At 42.1% G+C, this 16,334-nt stretch overlaps 2 protein-coding genes and 1 non-coding gene across 4 annotated transcripts; 1 reads left to right on the top strand and 2 right to left on the bottom strand.

Annotated features, from left to right (window-relative positions):
• Positions 1-3,080: 3,080 nt before the first annotated feature.
• On the bottom strand, positions 3,081-3,152 carry trnae-uuc (transfer RNA glutamic acid (anticodon UUC)). The gene has a single exon. It is a non-coding gene; the product is annotated as a tRNA-Glu (tRNA).
• Positions 3,153-4,536: 1,384 nt separating this feature from the next.
• Positions 4,537-8,145, top strand: LOC108879918 (ubiquitin-conjugating enzyme E2 A). Its single transcript, XM_018671371.2, has 6 exons — positions 4,537-4,740; positions 5,841-5,921; positions 6,156-6,181; positions 6,628-6,717; positions 6,868-6,956; positions 7,090-8,145. Exons 1-6 carry the CDS (start codon positions 4,697-4,699, stop codon positions 7,216-7,218), a joined length of 459 nt encoding a protein of 152 aa, XP_018526887.1. The 5' UTR covers positions 4,537-4,696; the 3' UTR covers positions 7,219-8,145.
• LOC108879917 (NF-kappa-B-repressing factor) lies at positions 7,500-13,437 on the bottom strand. Of its 2 annotated transcripts, none has more exons than XM_018671370.2 (3): positions 13,288-13,437; positions 12,261-12,385; positions 7,500-11,254 (listed from the first exon to the last, which is right to left on the bottom strand). In XM_018671370.2, the coding sequence occupies exons 2-3, from the start codon at positions 12,349-12,351 to the stop codon at positions 8,964-8,966; spliced, it is 2,382 nt and encodes a 793-aa protein (XP_018526886.1). In that variant the 5' UTR covers positions 12,352-12,385; positions 13,288-13,437; the 3' UTR covers positions 7,500-8,963. The 2 variants fall into 2 exon arrangements, with proteins under 2 accessions (XP_018526886.1, XP_018526885.1); XM_018671369.2 differs by lacking the exon at positions 13,288-13,437 and adding an exon at positions 12,775-13,261.
• Positions 13,438-16,334: the final 2,897 nt, after the last annotated feature.

Consider the following 16,334-nt stretch of genomic DNA (forward strand, 5'->3'; position numbering starts at 1 on the left):
GTTACAGGAACATAAACCACTGGATTCCCTGTCTCTTGCAAGGCCACTCTGAAAGCTTTTGTGAAACTGGAGTGCTGCTTTCTAAATAGAATAAAAGCTCAGTTCTTCTTTTTGTGTAGCCAAATCAATATTCAGCAGCCCATTAAGGCCCGGCGGGTACATCTTGGACAAGACGAAGAAGAAGAAGTGTCTGATGTCTGAGGAGCTCATCGTTACTAAAGGGATCACAGCACAGCACAGAACAGCTCTCCATTGTTGTCCTTGGTCATCATCACACTCCTCAGCTGCACAGACTGCTGATGGTGACATCACTGTCACAGGATAAGAAGGCTACCGGGAACTGCTTTAGCCTTAACCACTTAACCACTGCAATGCGCACACACACATACAATTGACCATATCACTCAAAGCCTGTGCAGCATTAAAGCTATCAAAGCAGAGAAGAAAAGGGCAAAAGAGAGGCTGAATGCGTGGGCAGGGCATGGCAGGATGTCTCTAAAACAAGGGCACATGCTTGAAACAAACAAGACGACTCCACTCTGGAGTATATTTGGAAAGTCTTGTTCTGGATAATTGCTTTCAGTGGATTGAAGTTTCCAATTATCCACAAGCCTCTGACAGGGTTCCCACCATGGGAAGACCGAAGGGGAGGCGGGGGTGTGGGGGGGTGGGTGAAGGGTTGGTGGGTCCAGCTGGTCCCGGCTCTAGTGGGACTGACAAGCTAAAAGCTCGTAACTCTCCCCTTCCCTCTGCGTCACGGCCTCCTCCCTGAAGGGAGCAACTGCAGTCGGCCAATGAGATGGCCTTCATCTGTCCCATGATGCAAGCATCTTAGCCCAGAAATGTAAAACATCTGGCAAACATTTAGACTTGCCACAGAATAGGCTTGATCAACAATTAAAAACACCATTCTGTCAAGCATTGCAGACATATACTTGTAGAAGCAGTAAACATTCATTCATACTTGTCCTAAGAGAGATCCCAATGAGAATTTGAGACTCTCTCCCAGAGCAACTCTCTCCAATTTTAGTGAGTATTTTCAGTCTGAGGCTGCTCCAGTGGAATAGTTGGACACACTGTGGAGTCAGATTATCAGTGGTTGCTATGGTATTTTATATAAAGAGACACCAAATACATCTGTAACTAAGTCTGCCATGGAAAAATAGTAAGTCAATTTACAATTTACAATAATAGAAGAGTATAGCATTTTTGCTTAAAGATTAGTTTACTCAATTATCAAAATTGTTGCAATAACTTTTCTGTCGCTGACTGATGGGTCAATCATTTTGGCTCTGACACCAATGAACCCTAATCTGGGGCAGAAGACCAAATGATACAGTATATTGTTCTCAGTGGTCAGTTATACAGCACGTAGACTTTTCCACATTTTCTAAACACAATATTAGAGCCAGTGCCAGAGCTAACATCTCTGACCTGGGGTCAAGACTGTATTTCTGATAATGGAGGACAGAATGAAAGCTGTTGTACAGATTAACTATTAGCAGCAGAGCTATAATGATCCCACCATAAACACAACTAAGTGCAAAAACTGCCTTTGCTTATGGTTGTGTCTGCCTATCTGATCTGTACAAATTGTCAAGGTTTTCAGCACACACACTCACCACACACAGCCTACACACGCTATCAGGGCGGTCACATGCTGACTGACACAAAAGGGAGTCACAGTAATCTATGGAGTAGTAGGCAAAGAAAAGCAAAGCCTGTGGATCATGTATCCCTCTAACATCATATGAGTACAGTCATGCCTCTTTAGCTGTAGCCTGAGTACTAACTTAACTTTTGAGTGCTAAGTGTTTCGTGCTGGCAACGTGGCAAAGAAAAGGCCTCTGGCGGAGTATCTTACAAATATATCCATGCCAACCATCAGCTAAAAGTCCTGATTATTTTAAATGACAAGCTACAAAAAGGGGGAAAATATGAACGCATGGCTCGACATAACCCCACAGGAAATGTTAGTAATGCTGACAAGATATATGCAGATACAGTTACGTTATAGTCACAAGGAAGCAAGTGAAAACATGCTTTTAAAACACTCACTGGACTTACCCTGGTAGAAGTTGTCATCAGCACCAGCATATTCCCTGGCTTTAAAACAGGCAGTAAAGTGGCTGTCCTCATGAAAACACGGCGGTGTTAGAAAAACATTATTATCCCCGGTGCCAGTTGGAGACAAAACGGTACTATAAGCTACATCATCATCATCACCGCACAGCCGCCGGTGGTCAGCTTCCCCCTCCCGCTGCTTTCGTGTGCTTCCTGACACAAGGTTGCAGTTTTCTCCGACAGGGGCTGATGCGTGGGGAATTCCTAGCAGTCACATTTTCCTGGGAAATGACTGGCCCCAGACCAAAGGTTTGGCTTTTACCATAGCGAGACCAGAGGAGTCAGGACAGGCGTTAGTGTTAAGCAATACAAGCACGATGGTGGACTAAAAGACGTTAGGAAAAAAGTTGCATAGTGCCCGCGTCATGTTCCAGTGCTTAAAAAGTGCATGATGATAAATACACATTTTATTCTAAATCCATTTTGACTCGGTAGTTTAAGCTAACACCAATAGCCACATGGAGTTTACACTCTAATTTAGGAAACTGTTAAACAAGCTGGTATCTAAGCGACAGTGAATGGCGGTTAATATTTAATAAACCGTTACGCGGACACAGGTGTGGCTTTACCGGCAATTTTGTCAACAGCTCAATACGAAAGTTAAATTAAGTTGCGGACGACGAAAAAAAAAGTCGGTTGTACAAGCTCCCGCTGGAGTTTGGTTTACTACGTTAGACTACGATATGTGTTGGCACAGGAAGATTTAAAGTGGATATGGGAATCTTCCGGGAAGGTCCAAGCCCTTGTGAGATGAGAGCAATTGAGGTTAACTCAGAAGCGGGCGGGGGTCTGCAGCAGATTCTCTGGAAATGATGACCGCATGTTGGTGAAAGCTGTATCAAAGAACACACAGCTGAAAAACATTCGTTGATGATTACATGATAACGAATGAAATAAAATGTTGTATGATTGATTATAGACAAATTGTCTTCATTGTTTTAAACTAAAAAGGGTAGTTCCCATACCGGGAGTCGAACCCGGGCCGCCTGGGTGAAAACCAGGAATCCTAACCGCTAGACCATATGGGAAGTCGTTCACTCGGTGTGACCAAATACATTTTCTCTGTACCATGTCTGACATATTTCATTTCTTACGGTTATCTATTTAACTGTAGCTATAATGTGGTCCGTAAGCATATAATTAATTTTCTCCCCGCAGATATTATAGCAGGGACATTATAATTATATTTTTATTGTATTAATTAATTATTCTAAGACTCTACAGAACATATGTCTGGCTAGTCGGCTGCTAAATTCCCATTGTTCACTTATTCCTAATTTAACAGCCCGGTATCTCCAAAGTAATATCTGTTCTAATGTATTTACACTATTCAAGAGTACAAATAATCATGCTACTGAGGCTGGATTACCAACGTGGGCAGCTGCCTAGATTCATCCATCTGCACTAGTGTTGGCAATCTGATTATCACTCTATTGATCTTCACTCAGTTGTGAGTTTATTAGAAACACCGAGCTAAAACTAACGCAAAACTGTCTTACAGCAAACACTACCTTCATGAAAGTCTTTGTATAATGTACAACGCAATACAGGTTAACAGCACTACAGACTGCAGTCTCCAAAATGATCACATTTGACTCAACACCTCAGATCCAACAGAAGTTTCAACATCGAAACCTTCAAGAAGTTAGGATTTATTGCAGGAATATTGTATTAGTTTTTATTTTAATATTATAAAATGACAACTGAGTGTATTGCTATTATTTGAATAAATAATTTTTGAATAATATGTTGAATGTAAATTCTCCAAAACCATCTTTCTTAGAATTTGAAATATACTGCAAGGAGTAAAGCTTGTTAGATGGCTATTGTGTTTGTTGTTGCATCGTTCAATGAAATTTAAAGGGAAAAAATCATTTACAAGACACAGTACATTTAAGGTGATCCTGTTGCAGCTCTAATTTATTATACTAGGGCGCTAGGTACCATCTAGTGGTCTTTTTATGTTACTGTAACTTGAACACAGGATGTCAGCCATAAAGACCTTGTGTTACTGACAGTTGCAGGTTATACCTGAAGTGATCAACTGACTATGGACTGGATCAATCGACAACTTGGCGAGGATACATATGAATTTTAGGAAGAAGAGGAGGATAAAACCTTAAAAACATAAGAATCTTGGTCGTGTTCAGAACAAACTAAATATGGGTGCAAAACATATGACGTAATTTTGGCTGGAATAATACAAGTGTGCAGACGGGGTTCTCTCAACTATATAAAATATTCTAGCTTTTTTTTTACTACGAGACTAAACTGGTGCACAGAAAGTAAACACACATATTTGACAATGCAAACTATTAGTGACACTGTTAGTTTGTGTTTATATGGCTACACAGCTCACCGATTTAGAGCCACTCGACGTTGATGTCCTCTTTCTAGTTTAAGTGGTAGCGCCCTTGGACTAGCAGAGGCAGCCAAATATTTGACAAACTAGCAATCGTTGGCTAGCCAGCTAGGAGTTGAAATAATACACCGTCAAGAAAAAAAACACAAATTTCCTTACACTTGAGTCGCTCACGTTTATGCCAAGGATTTAGGTTCACATGTAAACAGGATGTCAACTCCAGCAAGACGACGTTTAATGAGAGATTTTAAACGGTAAGCGAAAAGGAAACAACAGAGAAGTAGCTGCGGCCAACGTTAGCAACCCACAGCTAGCTTGTTAGCATTAGCCGAAACGGCATTCTAAACTACGGCACCATCAAATAATAATACATACAGACATGTAAACACTAGTGGGTTATAATCGTGATTTTGTCTTTGATGACGGTAGCTAATTCTAATTTTGAGTGGTATTAACAAGACTGACTGCCAAGCTATTGACAAGTTTCGATGACTGTTAACGATACTGGCAGGGCGCTGACACCATCGTTAGCAAGGAAGTCATGAATATTAACGATAATGTTTTTCTAACTCATGGCTTTTATCTGCGTATAACTATTTATTATTGAATATAACATAATCACTTCTCTTCGAGCATTCCCCGAAACTGTTAATGGTACGTATGATTTCTGTGGGGCTGTGTGTGCGTGAGTGGTAATTGAGGATGCAGCTCAAGTCATTGGCCAGATGGCCCTTCAAAGCCAGATGAAACGTTTGGGTCGATGTTCACTGTCCAAATACACAGGGATCCAGGGAGCTCCTGTACCCGGACCTTCATAGATCACTGTCTAAGCCTGGGGATAAGCAACCATCTGCCATGCACTTGACTAAAAACTTAGAGACGCTCAGCACATTCAGCTGTGGCACATGGTTTCTTATCCCTGATCCACAGTGAGTTCCAACTCAACAGCGCTGATGGTCACAGAGCCCAAGACCTAATCCTGATTGGCCCACCGTCAGACTCAGTATTTTGCCACAATGTGACTGCTGGACTAAACTTTGATAAACATCATCATCAGGACTGTGTAATGATCAAACAGATAGAGACACTGTTCATTTTGCTTCAGAATGACCTGTACCCTGCTGTTTTGTGTTGATGCACCACCAAGCTGTAAGGAGTGTTTGTTACTGAAACACATCTAATATTAAGCATGGAATATGCCTAGAGATTTCAGGGCCTTTACTGTTTGCACATAGTTACATGTTGAGCATATAACAGGCATGTAGTACCATATTTCTAATAGTAATGGGTTTGATTTCTGTATGTAATGTTCATGTAAATTTTGTGATAACACTGTTTTTATTGGATCTGTTAGACTGCAAGAGGATCCTCCAGCTGGAGTTAGTGGGGCCCCATCAGAAAACAATATCATGGTGTGGAACGCTGTCATTTTTGGGTAAGTTCAGCTGATTAAAAAAAATAAAACATGCATGACAGAGGGGGTTTAGATATTTTAATAAATAATTTGTATTTATATTATATAATTTGTGGAAGTATTCACTGCTTGATTTAGGACACAAACTAAGTGATAAAGTTCTAGTTTGTGTCAGCAGGTTCTGTGAGTATTTTAAAGGGTATGAAAAAGTTTTTTGCAACTTGATTTACAACCTGTCTTTTATCTGTCTTTTAGACCGGAGGGAACACCTTTTGAAGATGGTAAGTCCTCTCTAAAGCACTTAACATCCAAGTCATTTATCTTCCCATCCCTGCTATGACATTAATCCATCAAATATTCATGATGGGCTTTGGAAGGTAGATTGTATTGACTGATACTGTATTATGAGTAGATATAAGATGGTGCCTTGGAAGTGTATCAGGCTCAAGTTTGTTTTACAGCCACTGATCAGGTCTCCTACATGGCAGAGAGAGAGAGAGAGAGTCTGTGTTTTTGAATAAGTTTAGGCTTTTAATTTTTCAACCAGTAATTTACCTTTGACCTGGAGTTCATTGTATACCGATCAAATTGGCAGCTGAAAAAAGATTTTGTCTTGTTTGTGAGTGTCATAAAATCATACTGATACATGCATTTTCTAGCTGGTTCTATTATTGCAATGCAGTTGATGTATGTCATCTCAAACAAAGCCATTACCTCTCACTTTCAGGAACCTTCAAACTTACCATTGAATTCACAGAGGAATATCCTAATAAACCTCCAACAGTGCGATTTGTCTCCAAAATGTTTCATCCAAATGGTATGTACTTCACTACTAATCACTCTAACAATGTCAGTTACAGCAGTTTAAAGTTGTTGCATTTATTCTTTAATTATCTCACGAAAACTGACTTGTTTTCTGTATCATCCATCTAAAAAAAAGCTTTATACTCTGTATACTCTCTCTTAGTGTACGCAGATGGCAGCATATGCTTAGATATACTTCAGAATCGTTGGAGTCCAACCTATGATGTGTCTTCAATCTTAACTTCAATACAGGTAATTTAACACTCCTGTATTGAGATGTACATTAAATGTGCAACTACTAAGAGGATCCACAAACAATTAATTTATACATGTGGTGAGTGTCTTAACTAAACCCACTGATACTCTCTTTTTATATATTTTAAAGTCTTTACTGGATGAGCCAAACCCAAACAGTCCAGCTAATAGCCAAGCAGCCCAGCTGTACCAGGAAAACAAGCGGGAGTACGAGAAGAGGGTTTCTGCTATTGTTGAACAGAGTTGGCGTGACTGTTGACCCCTGTTAACGTTCCAGTATGAACAGTGTCCAGCCCAGAATCAAGAAACCACCGATCAAGAAAACAACTGATCTCACAGAAATAAAATGACACATCTTAAAAATCCTTCTCAGTATATTTGTCCCATAACTGTTGCTAAGTTTGTATGCTGTTGTGTTGTGGCATTCACTCCTGCCGAATGCTATTGTTGGGCAATAGCATATGTTTGTTAAAAGTTAATGTACCTTGTTATATCTGGGTTACTTGCTACATGCCCTGAGTCTTTTCTTTTTTTTAAAAAAAAAAAAAAAAAAGGCAATGGCCAGTCTCTCAGTTATCACTTTTCTACCTGTTTTTTTTTTTTTTTTTAAACTGGCTGGATGATTCGGTGACAGTTAATTAGATATGCTTGCTGTGTGGTTTGCTGTGTAGATGCCAACAGTTCATATTTCCAAAAAAACAACAAAGCTGTTCATGGGTGTTATTCCTGTTTCAGTGGGTTCACTCCTTTTGGTTTTATTTATTTCTGCCTTTTGAAAGCCTTTCAGTGGGATAGAAAATTAACCTGGCATGGACACCCATCCCTCTAACAAGTTGTCAACACAACAGATGCCTTTTCTCGCAACAATACTTGTAAAGCCATGCCTTGGATTTTAAAAATGTTCTAGATATTGGTGACCACATATGTTCCTCTACAACTGAAACAAGACATTTAGTACCCTCTCTGGGCACTTGACTTTGTTTCACGCAAATTTCATAATGCTGACATTTAAAGGCTGTGTGAGAACATTTTTACGCTATTTTACAATCTTACAAATCAGCTGTCATAATGAGCTGATGATACTGTTTAAAAACAGGATGGTGTCTGTTTTCAGATTAAAAACTTTGCACTGGTAACCCATGTAACAAACTGTACATTTTCTTGTAAATAAAATAAATATACATCAGTCGTCTTTGTTGCTTTTTTAAAAAACTCAGTACAAAAATATCCATCTGAATCGAGTTTAGCCTGTTGATAAGTTTTCATTTATTCTGATTTTACAGCTGTGAAAACAAGCAGACAAGTTAACTGTACTCACATAAACCAACACATCTGACATTTAACAAAGATCACAGCTTACAGTTTCCATGTGAAGGTTTTCACATTGTGGATGCAGGTTGTATTTGTAGAATGAGCTCCAGATGTTGAAAGAGCAAACAACATTGCAGGTATTGCTGAATAGACATGTATCACTACAGTGAGACTGGTATGAGCACCTAGCTACAGTTCAGCGATAATGCCTCTCTAATCCTCATCTCTCATGAGTCAACTGTCTAGAGTGTTGTTCACAAACGAGCAGTGAAAAGCTGCATATTCTGCCAGGTTCCTTAAATAGCCACGAAAAAAAATGGTGACAAAAACCTTGTAATGTCATTTTTTTTAAGTCATGAAATAACTGGAGCATCATCAGGACATGATACCACAAAGCACTGAACACAAGCCTGTGCAAAAGTTAAACATAAGACATGTGGAATGGCAGGAGACACAAAAGACATTAAATTATTTATCCTACAGCTCCTGCTAAAGCTAAAGTACATTTCATGGCGAAGGAATGCAGAAACCACAGGTGATACCTGAAAGATTCTCATTTGTTAATGTGTGTTGTAATTTGTCACACACACAAGTATAAACATTGCAGTTACACTTGAATGTGTTTTGCTCTGAAGTCCAAGCCTATGATGATTTTTTTTGCCTATTTTTCCCCTGGTTTGCTTTGCATGCAAATTAGTGAGAGGCCTGAGGTTTCACAAGCTCATATCGTCCCACCTGACCTTCCTGTAAAAGTTGACCGATGAGCTGGTCTTTGTGTACTTTGCGACTGACAATGAGGAACCGTTGCCGTCCCTGTCCATATGACTTGCTTCGTAGGCCGTACTTCTGAGATATCTGGTGGATCTGTTTGCGCTCGTCATTGGTGAGGTCAGTGGAGAAGCGAAGATCATCCTGACGGTCTGAGCTGGCGTAGTTGCGAATTATGTCCTCAATGTCTCGCTTGCTGAGTTGATTTCCTGTTTTGTCTGTGTCCATGCCTAACCCCTCTCTAGAAAACTGCTCCTTCACTCTGATCGGTTCTGAGATGCCCTCGCCATCTCGGCCCAGACCACCACCTTTCCAGCCCATCTTGCGGAGCAGCTGGTTTCCTATGTTGTCTTCTTTTATCTCCTGTCTTGTGGCCTCCTCACCAGAGCGAGCCAGGATCTGGGATCGAGATATGGCGTCACTGTGACCCTCCTTTCTCAGGTTGGATTTGACCACAGCTTGCGTCTGTCTCAGGGTGGCCAGAGCCTCCTCCGCTGCAATGTGCTTCACTATTTTCTTGGGCCCAATGCCTGCTGCCACATACTGCCCCTCTACATAAACTTCACACCTCCAGCGATGATCAGGCAGAACGGTAAACTTGTAATCAGCAGTCACTTTATTAAACTGTGCTGTGTCATTAATGATACAAATAGCATTGTCAGAGTTTTCCAGGATTACCAACTCACTTAGATGCTTCTTTTTGACACCCTGCTGCCCAAAGCGTCCACCAAAATCTGACTGGTTATTCCCTCTGGAGTATTGTGATTGTTGTTGCTGCTGCTGCTGTTGCTGCTGCTGTTGTTGCTGCTGCTGTTGCTGCTGCTGCTGTCGCTGCGCCTGGTTCATGCGAAGTTTACTCACCGCCTCTTGAGCGGCTGCGTGCTTTGAGCTCTTTTTGGTGCCCGTCGCCTGCGCCACCAGCTCATCCTGCAGGAAGACGCTGCACAGCCAGGCACTGTTATTGGGAAGAAGGTCAAACTTGTAGTCTATCTTCATGCGATTGAAAGCTGCAGAGTTGTTGAGGATGCAGATGGCGTCGTGAGCGTTGTCCATGACCACAAACTCTGTCCAGTGCTTCCGTTTGTCGGGCTCGTATTGGCCCTTAGAGCTGGGCGTAGGTTTGTCCTCAGGGTTGCGGAGTGCAGGTAAAAAGGCCGGGGTCGGGCTGTGCATCTGGCACACAACCATGTCATTAACTATTGAGTGTCTGTATTTGCGCTGCACAACACGAACTTCAACTGGTTTCAGGAAGAGTTTTACAGCCTGCTCAGAGGCGCGGTCCCTCGCTCCATTTTTACTGCCGGAGTATCCGGTAGCAAGATACACACCCTGACATCTCAGTTCACAGGCATAACCGTCTGCTGGTACTTTCCTGTTCTTTGGTAGGTCAGCCTGAGGAATATCCTTCAGGTTGACATAAATATACTCAGGGTTGGTCTTGCACGCCTGAATGCTGCGGCTCAACATGAAATTATAGTTAGGCGAGTCACTTCCAGTCATAAACATAGGGTCCCTAAAAGCAACAACCAACGCAGATGCTACATTAGCAATCAGCCTTTGCTTGTCATCTAATGTTGACTGAGATATGGGAAGAGGCTGTGATGAAGAGCCCAGCTGAGACGTGGTAGGACTGCTCCTGCCCGGGCTATTGTAGACTCTGCTGAATGGCCTGCTTGATGAAGGCCGGTCCTGATAACCGTACCCCAAACCCTGACGTCCTGAATCCCATCCCGCTGACCTGCTCGCTCCCCCATATCCATTGTACCTGTGGGGCTGAGAATAGGAGTCTGAATTTCGGGAGCTGTGGGCTTCATATTTGGCTGTGTAGTCCTGCTGTGTTTTAGCCATGAAGTTTGAAGTGGACCCACGTCCTCCATAACCTAAGCCACTTGTACTACCGGAAGAAATCTCTCTGTCTCTCTCTCGGTCTCTGTCTCTATGGGAACCCCAAGAGTCGGAACTGTACGATGGCACTCTGTCAAAAGCAGGCCTCAGGGACGAGGAGCCCTGAGCTCTGCTGATGCCACTGCTATAGGAAGAGTGTTCGGTGTCCCACTGTCTCACACCATACAACTCGCTCCTCCGGCGGTCCTTATCATTCTCCTTCTCATCAGTGCCGGTTCCTCCACTGCTTCCACCACTGACAAAGTGAACAGGCTCAAATCGAGGTCTGGAACCAAATTTTGACACAGGCATTTTCCTCATGGGCTCGTCTCCTGCAATTAAATGACACCAGTGGACAGTTAGAAAACCAGAGAGGATGTTTGATTTGACGTTCAGTAGATTTATCAGTTGTCATCTCAGATGGGCACAGCAGGAATCATGATGACATTGGTCCATTGAAACTGGTTTGAGAATGTGATTTCATCCACGTCTTCCATTGTAAAATGGGCACTGACAGTAATGACTAAACAGCACTTGGCTCCTCAGTCATCCCCAAATATAGAGGAGGCACACGTTGTGTCTTAACTGTCAGGCCATACAGGTCTGAGCCTAGAGAGCATGTCTGGTGATAGTCTGATGTTTTTCTTATATTCAGTAAGTATTGTCTGTGATACCAAAGCTTCATATATCGTAATAATGTATGATGAGACAGACAAAAAACATTGGTGATTTTGTTTGGTTTTTCATGGGATTTGCTGACAATAACAAAAATACAGAACCTTACTATTATTTATGGCCATTCCCTATTTTATGTCAATTTTTTCGTATACATGATTTAAAATGTTCTACTCTCTCTCTATGATTTGTCAGTTTGTCAGTCTTTTGTCCATTAGTTTTCTTAATTATTTATTCACATTTAATTTCTCTTAAACCTTTTCATAGGTTTTATTATTACTTTTCATCATCTCTCAGGTGCATTAGTCTCACATTGTTTACTGTTTAACATCTGAACTAACTTCATCTTTACTGCACTTTTGCACCGATCAGTGCAAAAGGTGCCATACAAATTACTTAGGAGAAACCCTTTACTCTGCCTCTGAGTCATGTTACTGTTGCTACCACTCATGAGTCTGGCAAACCTTCAAGCTTAATTTGATTGGATAACCCCAAAAATCAACTGACCTTTGCATATGTCACAGGTCTAAATATACAAATGTGGTATTTTGAGACACATTTAGATATAAAGATATGATGGTGAAACAGCAGATAACACAGAAATGTATGTTTTTCATTGCAAGAAACACATACACAGACTACACATCCCAGATCAACACTCACTGCCATCAGAAGAAGAAGGTCTCTTTTTTGCTTCAGAACTAGGACTTGGGTCAAAGGAGGGCATTTCGACAGTGTCAGTCCCTTCTGCCATCACCAGCACCGTCCGAATCAAATCCAGGCCATACCTGTTATTGAGGCCAAAGATATAAGTCAGACATTTAGTGAATGGATGAGATGTACAAGCACAGACATCTGGACATGATGAGTTAATACTCCATGCTGTCTATAGAGGCTAAAAACATTCCCTAGAAAACAAACACCACCTGGCAGCAGCATGCAGAGACTGAATACAAACCATGTGCCTGGACTATGTGTATTACACCACTAGATATTTCATGGATCTGATGTTAAAACCCGAGGAAACAGCTAGGTTTCGTGCCATCACAAAGCCTGGACAGAGTGACGCAGTAGGCCGACAGGGTCCATCTCTCACAGGCTAACACGTTTATCAAGCTAAACGTCACATTTGTCAACATTTAAATGTTGTAATTACTCAGCTGTGTCGTATTCTTACCTTAAGGTGTAGCCTTTGTTCCGACTTATATCGCTGTCCTTTGGCTAAGCAGGAGACAGTGCCTTTATTTTTAATATTATTATTATCGTGTTAGCCTAGCCTGGTGACTGCTAGCATTAGGCAGCTAGCCTCTAGCTAACTTCAGCAGCGACAGCCTGCTCTCTGAGTTTTCTACCAGACTCGGCTCCTTACAGCGAACCGACAGGCGGACTCGTGTCTTTTCAGGAGACTTTTCCGTAACTGGTAGTTGTAACCTCCCGGGGAGATACAGATACCCATTCAGCTACTGCAGGAAGCATCCATTTTCTGGTCCAGCTACAGGAAAATCATGGCGTCTGTCACCGCACTGACCCAGAATGCTTTGCCGCCGCAGAGTTCAGGCAGAGCGGACTGCTGTCAGTGCACTTCATGTCACTAATGTGCACGTGTGGTTTTCAAACTTAGCTGGATCGATATGAAAATCGCAGGAAATGGTCGTTATCAGTGAAACATTTCTTAGTGAAACAACAGTACCTCGTTGAGCAGTGGGGTTCGTGGTCATACCAGGTTGGTGAACTCCCTGTTGTGTTTCATGTGTCGTGTTCCAGAATCTGGCAGTTGAACCTCTGTAGTTCACAATGCTGATGTTGCACTTCTTCAAGTCCTCAGTCAGGTCTCCCAGGGAGCACTCAGGGTGGAGGCTACCATTACCCCCTAGGACCTCTGAAACGTTCAGTGGGCATTGTGTCACAGGTATCGAAGCACCAACCCTGAGAGGTAGTTGTGTGCAGACATAGCAGCTCTCGTTGGTAATCTTCCTGGCTGCAGCCATGACTACTGGATACCATGAGTTTTCCTCAGGTTTTGCTGGGTTCTGAGTGAACTCAGGTAACAGTTCCCTCTTAAATCTGTGTGATGATTTCTCAGTGTGGCTCCTGCTGGAATCTCTGTGACCTTGTTCTTGGGGTGACTGAGGTGTAACTTCAGACAGGTGAAGTGGCAGGACGATGATGACAGCGAGCAGGAACGTGCTCTTCATTTCTCTGCAACTGCCACCCCTCCAGCGCCACTGGATAGTTGCTGGCGTTATTGCATCAGCAGTGTGACCTAAACCCACCCCTGTAATCAGTGTGCTGCCTTTTCGTGAGTTTGAGAAACGTGTGGCCATATTGACAATCCACACCCCTCTCTCTCTCACAAACACGAGGTCATCAACATACTGCAAGAGAGCACTGCCTGCTGGCAAGTTGAGTGAATCCAAGTTGTCTTTTAAAGCTGCATTGAAAATAGTTGGTGATTCACAGAATACACAGCCAGGTAAACGTGTGCATTTTACCCTCAAATGAAAATATAAATTGGCTATCTGGATCAACTGGAATGCTGAAAAAAGCATTTGCCAAATCAATAACAAAGAACCATTTACTGTCAGAAGGAACTTGTGAAATGATTGTGTGTGGATTTGGAACATTTGGAGTGTGTGCATGGACTGCTGCATTTACTGCTTGCAGATCCCAAATCTCCATTCATCAGGCTGGCCAGCATCTCTTATGTTTTTCACAGGAAAAATTGGTGTTCATACAGGAGACTTTTCACATGAAACGAGAGATTCAAACACTGGTTTGATGCCATCAACTGCTTCTTTTTTCAATGGTTACTGATTTTTGCATGGTCTGTATGTAGATTTTGGTGCGATCACAACTGGTTTGGTGCCTTTGATCAATCCTACATCATATTTGTGTTTTGCCCACAAACAAGATGGCACCTGATTTAACTCAGGAATTTCAGAAATGTCGTTTACAAAATTGTAACATTTGTGGCCTCCTATACCAGTGTGTTGTTGACAGAGTTGAGTGCAGTGTCATTCTCCACTGATCAGGTCTTCCTTGCCGTACTTCACAAAACACTCTTTACAGGACAGTGTGTTTGGACAGCAAAAATGAATGTTTAAGCTTTCCCTCAATGTCATCATAGCATGTGAGTGGGACTGTGTACCTCTCTAGTACAGCAGTACCTGATGCTGCTACCGATTTAGCATATCTGCCGCTCATTTTTGGGATGGGGTTAATATCTTTTTGTCTGATCACTGACTCTGTTACCTCCGAATCCATTTTATCAATCAGTTTTCACTTGTAATTTTACTCTTTTACACTCTCACTTTTTTTGTGCGCGGTGTTAAAATTACCAAGTGAGAATGAGTATCCCCAAAAACGTTTTGAATCAATTACCGTACCAGTGCATTAAATTAGATTAAATCCTTCCCTGGACCCGAAGCTTCTTTGATTGTACAGCGGTTTTCCAGTACCTGCCCTGTTGACATGTCTGTCACAGCCCCCCCAAGTGGCGAGAATTCACTTACCACAAAGACAAGGTTGTTCACCCAAAGAAAAAGGGGATTCGCTGGATCACTGCGGTGAGCGGGCCCCGGTCCTCGGGCGTCAGGCCCCCACATCTCCACCCTCTTTTACGGGGAGGTTGAGGTTAGAGTCCCAGGCTCTAGCTGTGCACAATCTCCACCTGCAGCTCCTCGAGTCGCCGGTGCCGTCTCGCACGAATGACACTTCTGATAACAAAATTGTTATGGGAATCTTCTGTTGAATAAAGCACAGAGTCAACAGTTGTCTTTCTGTAGGTTTAATTCATACGTTTGCAAACAGACCCATTGCACTCCTCAAGCATGGCACGCACAATGAGTACCGAGTACAATAGATTACAGGTTAAATGCAAAAGAAACAAGGTTACGTCCGGAGACGAAAAGGAAATCATATTCTGGAGACTACACAACGGTGTACCCCTGAGAGAAAAGCGTCAAAGATTACACAGCTATGCAGCCCTGTATCAGCCCCTGTCCTTGATGGGGCGAGGTGCCCTGTCAGCTTACTGACAGGTGGAAAGGTACTAAACATATGATATTTCATAAGGCACAAATGTACAAGTACAACACAAATGGTCAAGATTATTAATAAATCACAATTATCGTGAATCATATGAGAATTTCCAATAAAATATCATCCACTGACGGTAGAGAGAGAGTATGTATCACCAGTGTCACTAAAACTGAAGTCAGCCATGACATACGAGCAGTGAAAAGCATTAATAACTATTTGTTGCAACATTGTATTTTTTGTAAATACAGGTTCTTCACAAGTACTTTTTGTCCCATTTCCAGAGGTGAAATAAGTATTCAGAGGCTTTAGTTATGCAAAGGTTGTAATGTCACAGTGTAAGAATAGTTGTAAGCATTTAGAATAAAGTGAGGATGCTCTCAGATCATTTTTATCAGTTAATAAGTTCATACAAAGTGCAGTAAACAGATTTTTAAAACAGAGCCAATTCTCCTGTCTTGCCACAGTTCCTCTGTATCAGTGTCTTCTGTCTCCTCATGTAATCTCAGACTGACTCCATGAAGAAAATGAGATTGATATTCAGTTTGGTGAATCAATTTCCAGCAAAGCTTCACTCCATCCTTACTACAGGTCTAATCAGCCAGAGTAACTGACAACCCCTGTGCAGGACTGTCTAACATTTTTCATAGTATATACACAGTGCTATATTCACAGTACTATCCATCTGAGGCTCAGTTT

This window comes from Lates calcarifer, unplaced genomic scaffold (assembly GCF_001640805.2).
Source record: "Lates calcarifer isolate ASB-BC8 unplaced genomic scaffold, TLL_Latcal_v3 _unitig_791_quiver_1155, whole genome shotgun sequence".
Lineage (NCBI taxonomy): Eukaryota > Metazoa > Chordata > Actinopteri > Centropomidae > Lates > Lates calcarifer.

Excerpts from the sequence above, each read along its gene's own strand:
- LOC108879918 (XM_018671371.2), top strand. The coding sequence starts at position 4,697 with ATGTCAACTCCAGCAAGACGACGTTTAATGAGAGATTTTAAACG. Across the intron at positions 5,922-6,155 it reads TGGAACGCTGTCATTTTTGG|ACCGGAGGGAACACCTTTTG; the intron begins GTAAGTTCAGCT and ends TCTGTCTTTTAG. Across the intron at positions 6,957-7,089 it reads CAATCTTAACTTCAATACAG|TCTTTACTGGATGAGCCAAA; the intron begins GTAATTTAACAC and ends TATATTTTAAAG.
- LOC108879917 (XM_018671370.2), bottom strand. The coding sequence starts at position 12,351 with ATGGCAGAAGGGACTGACACTGTCGAAATGCCCTCCTTTGACCCAAGT. Across the intron at positions 11,255-12,260 it reads ACCTTCTTCTTCTGATGGCA|GAGACGAGCCCATGAGGAAA; the intron begins GTGAGTGTTGAT and ends ATTTAATTGCAG.